The sequence below is a fragment of the Emydura macquarii genome, unplaced genomic scaffold (assembly GCF_026122565.2).
Source record: "Emydura macquarii macquarii isolate MOO-44397 ecotype Brisbane River unplaced genomic scaffold, CSIRO-AGI_Emac_v2 contig_719, whole genome shotgun sequence".
NCBI classification, from domain to species: domain Eukaryota; kingdom Metazoa; phylum Chordata; order Testudines; family Chelidae; genus Emydura; species Emydura macquarii.
The window spans coordinates 16,307,516-16,320,699 of NW_027130856.1; the positions used below are offsets into that span (position 1 = coordinate 16,307,516).

At 40.7% G+C, this 13,184-nt stretch overlaps 1 protein-coding gene across 1 annotated transcript; it reads right to left on the minus strand.

The window, feature by feature from the left end:
* Nucleotides 1-344: 344 nt before the first annotated feature.
* On the minus strand, nt 345-11,707 carry CUNH9orf152 (chromosome unknown C9orf152 homolog). The gene is made up of 2 exons (XM_067542804.1): nt 11,455-11,707; nt 345-1,542 (listed from the first exon to the last, which is right to left on the minus strand). Exons 1-2 carry the CDS (start codon nt 11,681-11,683, stop codon nt 965-967), a joined length of 807 nt encoding a protein of 268 aa, XP_067398905.1. The 5' UTR covers nt 11,684-11,707; the 3' UTR covers nt 345-964.
* Nucleotides 11,708-13,184: the final 1,477 nt, after the last annotated feature.

Sequence of the window (13,184 nt, forward strand, 5' to 3'; positions counted from 1 at the left end):
GGCCACTGTAAAATAGTTCGCCACAATGTTCAGTGTTTTCTGGGGCTTTGCTCATTCAATCTTGGAAAGACCCAAAACATTGTTTCTCCATCATGTCCCTTGGACGTACATGTTGTATATCTGATTTATCTTCTATGCTTATGTTAACTAGCACCAATTCTTTGATTGAAAATCACATCACAGCTTGACTAACTCATCTTACTATGGTAACAAAAAAGGCACAAGTGTGTTTCTAATTCACAGCTGTAAGAAACAATTAACAGTATGTGGGATTTATGGATAGGAAAAGTAGTTGTATATTTACTGTATTTAACACCATTAAGGACAGCAACATAAATGTGGTCTGATGGTTTTATTCACTGATTTAGAATACACACAGGAAAATCAATCATAAATAACTTGTGGAAGTAAATAAATAATAAAATCAAATGTTAGCTAGAAGGTATTAATCACCCTTGCTGCTGTTCTAAAACCAGCTTAATTCGTTGTTTGTTCAGACAGCTAATCGATTTGTGCAGTACTGAAATTCAACCCAGTTGCTTTATCAGCAGTTTTTGGAAGTGCTAATCTTTTCTACAGCTCTTTCAAATGATTTGTAATTTCACTATGATAGAATTCTTGTCCTTCAAAAATCAGTAGTTTGGATTTGGAAAAAAGAGGAAATCATTGAAAATGAATTAACATTAGTTGTTCCTATATTTGAAGGTACAAAAATGAGCACGGATAATCCTGACAATGCTCTAGGTATAACAATTCTTTATTGTCCAATAACCTTTATGACATTGCAACTTATCTAACAGACTTTTCACTCTATGAACTTCTAAAACACATTGATTGGCCCATTCAGATTCTTGCTATATAAAATACTAGCCCTTAGCAAGTAAATCAAAATTACTTTGAAAAATTAGTTTACTGAAATTTTATTTTAAATTTTAACTAAACTGTACACATTACTGAAATTTCTTTATGGTGAAACATATAATCCAAGTCTTCTTGCAGCTTCTGAGATCCTGGGTGTTTTTTTCTGAGGGAAAGGGTAATAGCTTAGCTTGCTGGATATGGGTATAAATTTTGTGGATGAAATCTGTTGGTGTGTCCAAATTGCTGAAGAGACTGACGTCAAAGGAGACTTCTGGCAGATACCTGAAACAGAGTTGCTGTTCTCTTCAGTGGGACTGCTTAATGTACTTGAATTTCCCACTTCATTGAGTGATATTGTGGATTGTTCATTTCCTGCTAGTGGTTTTTCACATGGCAGCATGATATTTTCCTTCACGGTCAGTCTTTCATTGTCAAAGCTAATCTGTTTGTTCCTGCAGTGGGCAAGATCACATGGAGCCTTCTGACAATCAGCTTGTAGTAGACGGTGGATTCCCAAGTGCGTACGCCATAGTGAACTGTCTTGTATGTTGTCATTGGAAGTCAACTCCAGGGTGACGTTTCTGACAGGAATGTGTTCTTTAAATCCTTTTGGTTTCCTTATATTTTTATTAATTAAAACAGCATTGACCATTGATTCCTTGTGAACTGGCTGATTCTCATCTGTGAAGAAAATGCATATTTCTACATTATTACATTGGCAAAAATTAAAGATCAAACTTCCATGTTGTAAACTCAGTCTTAGAAGTTTTAAAGGGTCAATGTGTATGCACTTTTTTCTGTATCTGATTAGAGTTCCTTTAGTATGTGGATGTGAAGGGGAAATATTGTTTCTTATAAATCTGCATAGTTCTGGGTACATAGATGGTGCTCCATCAGTCAATCAAATAATAATAGAACTTATAAAGGAAATATTGATAGTAGCTATAACATAAAACCTAATACTAAATGAAAAAACAATGTGAGTTCTGTAGCACTTTAAAGACTAACAAATTTAATTTCAGTAGGCATAAGCTTTCGTGATAGCTATCTCATTACAAGAAGTAATTTGCTCTAATGACCCATTCTCACCTCTTACTCATTGGTTGTCATTAAGCCTCAAGTACCTGGCTTCCATCCACCTACCCCATTGTTATCTATGCCCTTGGATATGTAAATGTTGCCTTCTATATGTTTTCTATATGTTTCCTATTTTGCTGTATCATTTCTACCAACTGCATCTGAGGAAGTGAGCTGAGGCTCACGAAAGCTTATGTCTACTGAAATTAAATTTTTAGTCTTTAAAGTTCTACAGAACTCACGTTTTTGCTGTATACAGACTAACACGGCTACCCCTCTGGAAATAATAAAAGAGATGACCTTCAATTTTTAATCATCAATGAGCAAGAATTCATATGATGAGCATGGGATCTCTTCAGCTGAAGACAGATCTGTAGTCACAAAGATGCAAAAGCTCTGATAATTTTGATGTAACAATTCATACAAATAAAAAAATACTATAACAAACGGTCTAGACTAGCGTGTATGTGTCTCGCTGCCCTCTACTGGATTGAATTGGAACTGCACAACTGGGTCATAGGCTTTATATTACTAACAGAACATTCGTCTACATTAGGAAAAAATATATATTTTGACCATGTGTTGGCTGACAGGTCATAACTATCAAATGGTAAAATTCTAGTGTAGACAAGGCAGTTGTCGTTTTAACATGTGTTAGCTGGTCAAGATAAATAGTTTACCCGTGCAGGGGCGTTCCCACCTGTCCATTTAATGCCAAATTCTGGCCACTCTGTATCATCTGAATGGCACAAAATGACTGAAATGGGGGAAAGACTCTGTCATCTTGTTTTCTTCTCTCATGTATGGCTTTCCTTTTTTGCTGTACTGTGACCTAAAGGCGGGGAGCTAAAAATAAATGCCTTCCACAGTCACCTAACACAGAAACTGTTTGTTTTAAATCAGGAAGGTGGCAAGAAAGCAGCAGTCATATATTGTGGCCTCAAGTTAATGAGACAGCTAGAGCCAATTTCTGCCCTGACTTTACTTCTGCACACCATCAAATTTAATGAGATTGCATAGGGGACAAAGTCAGGGTAGAATCTGACAGAGTTTCATTTCAAGCAAAATAACATGGTGTAGCTTCTGACCCAGGGACTGGGAATGAGTTCTCACACATCTGCCACTGACTGAGGCCATGGAACAGTCATTGAACATCAGGATCTCAGTTTTCTCATCCATAAAATAGGGAAGAATATTTATTAGTTAACCTCATGGATAGGTTTTATGAGGATCCATTAATAAATATTTGTAAAGCATTATGTAAGTTCTAATGCTAGTAATGTACAAGATATAAGGAACAGAATTACAAAAGCAAAGGCATTATTAGCATACAGCAATCAAACTATTGAAAACCCCAATGGTATGCTATACATTTAAAATGACTAGAAGTTGATCCCTTAAAAACATTTGGCTCCAATTGACATCACTACAAGTTTTAATTAAATGTATTTTCAGTTGGTGTAAATGTTGTTTAAAGTAGAAGTTGTGCAGGTGCTGATCTTACGGTAACAATTAGCAGTAGATGCGTCTGCTGAAGTAAGGAGTCTGAAGGTTATTAAAATGGAAAAATTGGAGACAGAAGAATGTAAATTATATTTTGACAAAAAGGGATCCAAACAGTCAATTAAAATAGATCATAGCTCTAGATAGCGCAATGAGACCTTTCAGTCCTGGATTTGAAATCAAAGATAAACATGCCATCCCACTTTCCCACATTCAGGATCTGCAATAGTCCATAGAATTCAGTAGTGGCCTTTTAACAGAACTGTGGAGCTTATGCAGTGAGTTGTATTAGCAGTTTATTACATACTCTTCAACATTCCAAGGTAAATTCTTTATTTAAATCTTTCTCTTCTTGCACTGAATGGCTCTTTTTTCTATTTAACAAGTGCTTACAATGGTTTTATTGCAAGTATATTTATTGTTTAGGCCTTTTCACTTTCATCATAAAGGAACTGTGATTGCAGGATGTTTACTTTTTTCACGGTTTCTGAGTGACACAGGTTAATCAAATTTCACAGTAGCTTTTGAAACTCTCTGAAGAAGCATTCTTAGGCATGGTCCCTATGGTTATTGTATGTGACTGTCTCCTATTGTATACTTTGGATGCCTCTCCTAGTCTGATTCTCAGAGTAAGTAATCGTAGTCTATGATAAATAATGAGTTAATTGGCCTATTTTTCCCCGGGTGAAGATTTTTAAAGCCTGCCATCTCCAGTTCCTGAATATCAGGAGATTGAAGTGTCATTATGTGTGTCACAGGAAGGGACAGAAGGAAGTTACATTTTCAGGTGACTCCCTCACTTACTCATCATTTGAAAACCTGGGAGAATAGGTAAATCTAGAAAGTGTTCTAAAGGTCACCGAATCAGGGTTCTGGCAAATAGAGGTGGGAAGTGACACCAAGACCCATCAGAGAATGTCTTGCTGCTAGTCCCCTCCTGATTAAACCACGAGGCAAGTTTTGGATGATAACAATTACTTTATCATCATGGGAGGAGAGGCAGTCCCAAATAGAATAATAGAGATGAAGGGCTGGAAGAGACTTCAAGAGGTCATCTAGCCCATCTCCCATGCTTAGGTAGGACCTAATAAACCTAGACCATTCCTGACAGGTGTTTGTTCAGCTTGTTCTCAAAAACCTTAAATGACGTGGATTCCATAGCCTGCCTTGATAACCTATTCGAGTACTTAACTGCCCTTATAGTTAGAAAGATTTTTTAATATCTACTAAATCTCCCTTGCTTCAGATTAAGCCCATTACTTCTTGACCTATCTTCAGTGAACATGGAGAACAATTGATCACAATCCTCTTTATAACAGCCTTTAACATATTTGAAGACTGTTATCAGGTCTCCCCTCCATCTTCTTTTTTGAAGACGAAACATGCCCAATTTTTTTAATCTTTCCTCATAGGTCAGGTTTGCTAAACCTTTTATTATTTTTGTTGCTTTTCTCTGGATTCTGTCCAGTTTGTCCACATCTTTCCTAAAGTGTGTCACCCAAAACTGGACACAATAGTCAAACTGAAACCTCCCCAGTGCTGAGTAGAGTGGGACAATTGGGTCTATTACAGGATTGGGTGGGTGAGGTTCTGTGGCCTCTGATGTACAGATCTTAGAGTAGGTGATCATGATGGTCCCTTCTGGCCTTAAAGTCTATGAGTCTATGAGATAATTGTTTCCCAGGTCTGACATACAACATTCTTGTTAATACACTCCAGAATGATGTTAGCCTTTTTGCAACAGCATCACAGCATTGGTTCATATTCAATTTGTGATCAACTATAAACCCCAGATCCTTTTGAGCAGTCCTATAGCCTAGCCAGTTATTCTCCATTTTGTAGTTGTGCATTTGATTTGTCCTTCCTTCTTTAGTGAAGTACTTCATACTTGTCTGTATTGAATTTCATTTTGTTGATTACAGACCAATTCTCCAATTATTCAAAGTCCTTTTGAATTTTAATCTTGCCCTCCAAAGTGCTAGCAACTTCTCACAGGTTGGTGTCATCTGCAAATATTATAATCGACTCCATTATCAAAGTCATTAATGAAAATATTGAATAGCACTGGATCCAGGCAGACTCTAGGACCTCAGTAGATATGCCCTCCTGGTTGACAGCAAACTATTGGTAACTATTCTCTGAGTTTGGTTTTTCAACCAGTTGTACACTCACATGATAGTAATCTCAGCTAGACATTTCCCTAATTTTCTTGAGTGTGTCATGTGGGACAAATAGTCAGGATCCAGACAATTTATGGATTTATTGGTCAGCATAAAGACCTTAGGCTGGGATTTTCAATGTGTCAGAAGGGAGTTAAGTTCCCAACTTCCACTGAATTACAATGAGAATTGAGAGCCTAACTCCTATATGCTCCTTTGAAAATCTCAGCCTTAAACTTCACTTGGAAATCATCTGATAGCCATGAAGATCACTGCCTGTAGGAATAATTTGCTGTCAGTGAAAACACTGTTTGATAAGTGGGTTGCCTCCTTTTGCTCTAGCAGCAGTGTTTTGAATGGTTAGAACATGTGATCTTATGGAAAGTAGCAGAACCCATTCTCAAGGTGGCAAAGGTGTGGATATCTGGAAAGGTCCACATTTGAAAAAAGAATGCAGCCATCTTTCAATGCATGGATGGAAATTGCTGCTACCTGAGTACTCAGAAGCAGTTGGGTATTCAATAAATTCCCCCATTTGTAAACCTTAGGAACATGGAACCAGATCCTCAGCACTGCCAAAATCCATGCAGCAAAAGGGACTTAAAGATGCTTCAAGCAGTAACACTAACCCTCCTAATGGCCCCATATATATGTCAAACAAGAAACATAGTGAGGGCACGTACCTCTGTACAGTGTCTACTACCTGATTGTGACATCTGGGAACTACTGTAATATAAAATATTAAATAAAAGTGCAGTACCCTGGTGGACAGTGCTTTTAGAATCATAGAATCATAGAATATTAGAGTTGGAAGGGACCTCAGGAGGTCATCTAGTCCAACCCCCTGCTCAAAGCAGGACTAACCTCAGCTATATCATCCCAACCAGGGCTTTGTCAAGCCTCAGCTTAAAAACCTCTAAGGATGGAGATTCCACCACCTCCCTAGGTAACCTATTCCAGTGCTTCACCACCCTCCTAGTAAAAAACTTTTTCCTAATGTCCAACCTAGACCTCCCGCCCTGCAACTTGAGACCATTGCTCCTTGTTCTGTCATCTGCCACCACCTAGAACAGCCTAGCCCCATCCTCCCTGGAACCCCCTTTCAGGTAGTTAAAGGCCGCTATCAAATCCCCCCTCACTCTTCTCTTTTGCAGACTAAACAAGCCCAGTTCCCTCAGCCTCTCCTCATAAGTCCTGTGTTCCAGCCCCCTAATCATTTTTGTTGCCCTCCGCTGCACTCTCTCCAACTTGTCCACATCCTTTTTGTAGTGGGGGGCCCAAAACAGGACACAATATTCTAAATGCGGCCTCACCAATGCCGAATAGAGGGGAATAATCACTTCCCGTGACCTGCTGGCAATGCCCCTCCTAATGCAGCCCAATATGCCATTAGCCTTCTTGACAACCAGGGCACACTGCTGACTCATATCCAGCTTTTTATCCACCATTACCCCGAGGTCCCTTTCTGCAGAGCTGCTGCCCAGTTTGTCGGTCCCCAGTCTATAGCTGTGCATGGGATTCTTCCTTCCTAAGTGGAGGACTCTGCACTTATCTTTGTTGAACCTCATTAGATTTCTTTTGGACCAATCCTCCAGTTTGTTTAGGTCACTCTGTATCCTATCCCTACCTTGCAGGGTATCTACCACTCCCTCCAGCTTAGTGTCATCCGCAAACTTGCTGAGGGTGCAATCTACCCCATCCTCCAGATCATTAATAAAGATGTTGAACAAAACCGGCCCCAGGACCGACTCCTGGGGAACTCTGCTTGTGACCGGTTGCCAGCTAGACATGGAGCCATTGATCACTACTCGTTGAGTCCTATGCCCTAGCCAGTTCTCTATCCATTTTATAGTCCATTCATCCAACCCATACTTCTTTAACTTGCCGATAAGAATACCGTGAGAGACCGTATCAAAAGCTTTGCTAAAGTCAAGGTATATCACGTCCACCGCCTTCCCTACATCCACAGAGCCAGTCACCTCATCATAGAAAGCAATCAGGTTGGTCAGGCATGACTTTCCCTTGGTGAATCCGTGTTGACTGTTCCTGATCACCTTCCTCTCTTCCAAGTGCCTTAAAATGGATTCCTTAAGGACCTGCTCCATGATTTTTCCAGGGATTGAGGTGAGGCTGACCGGTCTGTAGTTCCCTGGATCCTCTTTCCTCCCTTTTTGAAGATGGGCACTATATTTGCTTTTTTCCAGTCCTCAGGGACCTCCCCCTGTTGCCACAAGCTTTCAAAGATAATAGCCAATGGCTCTGAAATCACCTCAGCCAACTCCCTCAGCACCCTCGGGTGCATTGCATCCGGCCCCATGGACTTGTGAATGTCCAATCCTTCTAAATAGTCTTGAACCCGTTCCTTCAGCACTGCGGGATGTTCGCCTCCTTCCCATTCTGTGCCACCCAGTACGGCAGTCTGGGAGCTGATCTTGTCTGTGAAGACAGAGGCAAAAAAGGCATTGAGTACCTCAGCTTTCTCCACATCCTCCGTCACTAGGTCGCCTCCCTCATTCTCTAAGGGGCCCACACTTTCCCGAACCTCCTCTTGTTGGCAACATGCCTGTAGAAACCCTTCTTGTTCCCCTTCACTTCGCTTGCTAGCTGCAACTCCAATTGCGCTTTGGCCTTCCTGATTTCATTCCTGCATGTTCGAGCAATGTTTATATACTCCTCCCTAGTCATCTGACCAAGTTTCCACTTCTTGTAAGCTTCTTTTTTGCTTTTAAGTTCGCCAAGGACATCTTTGTTAAGCCAAGCTGGACGCCTACCACATTTGCTATTCTTTCTGCACATCGGGATGGTTTGCTCTTGTGCCCTCAATAAGGTCTCTTTAAAATACAGCCAGCTCTCTTGGGTTCCTTTCCCCCTCATATTAGCCTCCCAGGGAATCCTGCCCATCAGTTCCCTGAGGGAGTCAAAGTCCGCTTTTCTGAAGTCCATGGTCCATATCCTGCTGTTCTCCTTTCTTCCTTTCGTCAGGATCCTGAACTCGACCATCTCATGGTCACTGCTGCCTAGGTTGCCACCCACTTCTACTTCCCCTACCAAATCTTCCCTGTTTGTGAGCAGGAGATCAAGAGAAGCTCGGCCCCTAGTTGGTTGCTCCAGCACTTGCACCAGGAAATTGTCAGCGACACTCTCCAAAAACTTCCTGGATTGTTTGTGCTCTGCTGTATTGTTCTTCCAGCAGATATCAGGGTGATTGAAGTCTCCCATGAGAATCAGGTCCTGTGAACTGGAAACTTTCCCTAGTTGAGTAAAGAAAGCCTCATCTACCTCATCCTCCTGGTCTGGTGGTATGTGACAGACACCCACCACGACATCACGCTTATTGTTCTTGCTTCTAAGCTTAACCCAGAGACTCTCAACTGGCTTATCTCCAGTTTCATACTGGAGCTCAGAGCAGTCATAGTGCTCTCTTACATACAGTGCAACTCCTCCCCCTTTCGCCCCTGCCTGTCCTTCCTGAACAGTTTATACCCATCCATGACAGCGCTCCAATCGTGAGAGTTATTCCACCAAGTCTCAGTTATTCCAATCATGTCGTAGTTTCTTGACTGTGCCAGGACTTCCAGTTCTTCCTGCTTGTTTCCCAGGCTTCTTGCATTTGTGTACAGGCACTTGAGATAAGTAGCCGACTGGCCTATTTTCGCAGTATGAATCGGGAGGCCTCCCCTGCTGCACCCTCCTCCTTCTGCTTCCTTGTGGTGTCCCTCTTCCCCACTAACCTTTGGGCTTAGGTCCCCGTCCCCCGTCGAAACTAGTTTAAAGCCCTCCTCACTAGGTTAGCCAGCCTGTCTGCGAAGATACTCTTCCCTGTCTTCGTTAGATGAATCCCGTCTCTTCCTAGTAATCCTTCTTCCTGGAACAGCATTCCATGATCGAAGACTCCAAAGCCCTCTCTTCGACACCACCTGCGTAACCACGCATTTACTTCCGCAATGCGACGGTCCCTACCTGGGCCTTTTCCCTGAACAGGGAGGATGGATGAGAACACCACTTGCGCTTCAAACTCCTTTATCTCTTTTCCCAGAGCCACATAGTCCGCAGTGATCCGCTCGAGATCATTCTTGGCAGTGTCATTGGTGCCCACGTGGAGAAGCAGGAAGGGGTAGCGGTCTGAGGACTTGATAAGTTTTTGGCAGTCTCTCCGTCACATCCGTAATCCTAGCTCCAGGCAAGCAGCACACTTCTCTAGTTTCCCGGTCCGGACGGCAGATGGATGACTCCGTCCCTCTTAGGAGGGAGTCCCCGACCACCATCACCCTTCTCTTCCTCTTCGGAATGGTGGTCGTGGAACCCCCATCCCTAGAAGAATGCATCCCTTGCCTTCTGACAGACGTTAGCCAGTGTTACCCTCTGAGATCTCTCAGAGAAAAAGGAACAGAGCCACCTGTGTAGCCATCCTCGTAATATAAACTTACTGGCCTCCCAAAAGTTATTCCATCAACAGTTTCATATGTCTGAAAGATTGTGTTTTGGTGTGCTGGACAAGTTTCAACTCATAATTACATTCAATTTATCTGTAGTCTCTCTGGAATTTCATCTGGATACTGTGCACTTTACTTCCTCTCCTAAACTGTTTGTATTGTTGCTGTGTTCTATTAAACACATGACATATTTCACAGCAGATGTAGCTGCATTTCAGTATTGGATAAACTGGTTAATCTGTATGTATATACTTTTCCTCTTTATGGAGTTAATTAATATTTGTGTTTCAAGGTCTTTAGATGAAAGAAGATATAGAACTGCATCTAGTACATATTATTATTTAATTACATTATTTTTTCAGCACTTCTACATCCAGCCAGAATCCAGAACTGCAGAAAAATGCACATGAAAATGTAAAGCAAGAAATAGGCTACATTATTTTGACCCCACACCAAATTTGGTTTGGACACAGGTTTGGGGGTTCTTAATTTATCAGACTTGTCTCACTCACCTCTAAAATAAACACCAAGCTCTGTTAATTCTATTCTAAAACACAATAATTCTATTCATGTTGCAATTATTTAACTAAAGAAGCTTAAAATTACTTTGTTTATTTTCATGGCTCTTCAGATCAGCTTAGAAAGAAAAGACAAGCAAAGCAACATAATATTTGTAAACAGCATTCTAATAAAAACTTTTTAAAATGTGCTAATATTGGTTATACCAAAACCAGTCTGATGTGGCAGCTGTGTCACATGCCATTTGTTTTCTTGTGGGCACATATTCAAAATAATATTGTGAAACCACTTCCACCGAGCACCTCTCTGTCTAAAGCTAGCACATTAAAGTTACCCCTCTGGTTCCCAATATAATTTAGCTCATTTTAAACTAAAGCCTAACTTCTTCTAGGCATTTGATTTTTTTGCTGCTGCCTTAGTTAGTCTTTAGGATATGCTTCATGGTACAGGTTAAAACAGGAAGAACAAAATGTTCAAGACTATATTGTTAGGTTAACCATATGGAAGCATTAAGGGAAGCAGAAATCTGACAAGAGCTCTATGCTGCAAACATTAATCAATTAACACTAAGTAACGGTACCTATGAAAATGAACATTTGAGCTATCAAGAATTGCATGTAAATTACATAACACTATCTTAAAATACATGAAACCACCTCAAACAAACATTAAAAAGTGTTTTACTGCCTCCTCTTCTAATGTATTTATTAACCATTAGACCACTTTTCAGTGGAAAGAACAAAGAAACAAAGACATCAGCAACATGAAAACAGTACACTTTGTACTTAACTTGCAAGCTGTGCATAAGCATACAAAAGTATCATAAGTTAATGAAGACTTTTATAGCAGTTCCATTTACTCCTCTACATTTGTAAGGTTTGGTCTATGAATCTGAAGCATACCTGTTTTAAACACAATAATGCATGTTTGCAGCTTTTGCTTCTGTTTTATAGAATCATACTGCTCCTCAAGTAGGCTTACGTCCATTTTGGTTCGCTGCCTGTCACAGTCTGAAGCCTGTTGCTCTGCTGTATGAGTCACTAAGAAAATACCACAGATATATTTGTAAGCCTGCACCATCTGTTTCCACAAGGAAGATGAAGTTAGGCAGCAGCAATACATTTCCTTCATTATGTTTGCAAAGAAGAAAATCAAGTTTGTAACATCTGAAATGGTCCTAAGCGAAGCAATAACTGTTTTATATGTATAGCAGCCACTTTCACTGCTTGGTGCATTCAGAGTTGTAGATTTCAGTCAGCTTGTTTTAAGATACATTCAGTGTGTACTGAACTTCAGAAAACGTATTTAATGACAAGAACTGTTCAATTGAATTTAATGTTTACTTAAGGTTGAGCCTATGAATCTTTGCCAAAGAACACAGTGAAGTACAAAACATTGTTGAACAAAACAGCCAGGTGCACAAAGGGCTGTATGATATTGGTTTATGAAGTAAATTAAATTTTAAAGGAACACCATCATGTTGAATTATCATCACAGTGAAATTCCATCTACAAGACCTTACATTCAGGATTATTTCCATGCATTTTCTACTCAGCCCTCCCAATCTAATTGCTGCTACTTCTCCAAATATCTTTTAAAAGTGGGTAAGATTCACAATGAAAAAACCTGTGTATATCACTCTTCTTTCGGTGTGTGCGCAACTGGGTTTTTAAACTATGAACCCTCAAGGCTGCATGCTCCAGTAGATAAGGCATAGGCTTGGGAATCAGATGGAAATTCTGGGATCTAATCCTGCCTCTGCCTCATTTAAATTTCCTTCCTTTCTGTTTCAGTGTGTGTAAAATGTGGGAAATTTTACCTGCTGTCATTTGTAAAATGCTGAGATCTATGGAACAGCCTTCCAAAGGGAGCAGTAGGGGCAAAAAACCTAACTGGCTTCAAGATTGAGCTTGATAAGTTTATGGAGGGGATGGTATGATGACACTGCCTATAAAGGCATGTAGCTGATCTGCAACTGCTAGAAGCAAATATCTCCAGTGGCTGGTGTTGGGACTCTAGATGGCGAGGGCTCTGAATTACTACAGGGAATTTTTTCCTACGTGTCTGGCTGGTGGGTCTTGCCCACATACTCCGGGTCTGACTGATCATCTTATTTGGAATCAGAAAGGAATTTTCCCTGGATCAGATTGGCAGAGACCCTGGGGGGTTTTCACCTTCCTCTGCAGCATGGGGCCTGGGTCACTTGCAGGTTTAAACTAGTGTAAATGATGGATTCTCTGTAACTTGAAGTCTTTAAATCATGATTTGAGGACTTCAGTAACTCAGCCAGAGGTTAAGGGTCCATTACAGGAGTGGGTGGGTGGGGTTCTGTTGCCTGCGACTAGATGATCGTGATGGTGTCTTCTGACCTTAAAGTGTATGAGTCAATTGATGAAATGTGTTAGAACTATGAAGAAGTATTAGTAAGGCTTTTGACATGGTTCCCATGTGACATTCTTATAAGCAAATTAGGAAATGTGATCTAGATGAAATTACTATTAGGTGAATGCACATTGGTTGAAAGACCATACTGAAAGTGTAGTTATCAATGGTTCGCTGTCAAATGGGGAGGATATATCTAGTGGGGTCCTGCACGGGTCCTTCCTAGGGCTGGTACTATACCTAGAGCTGG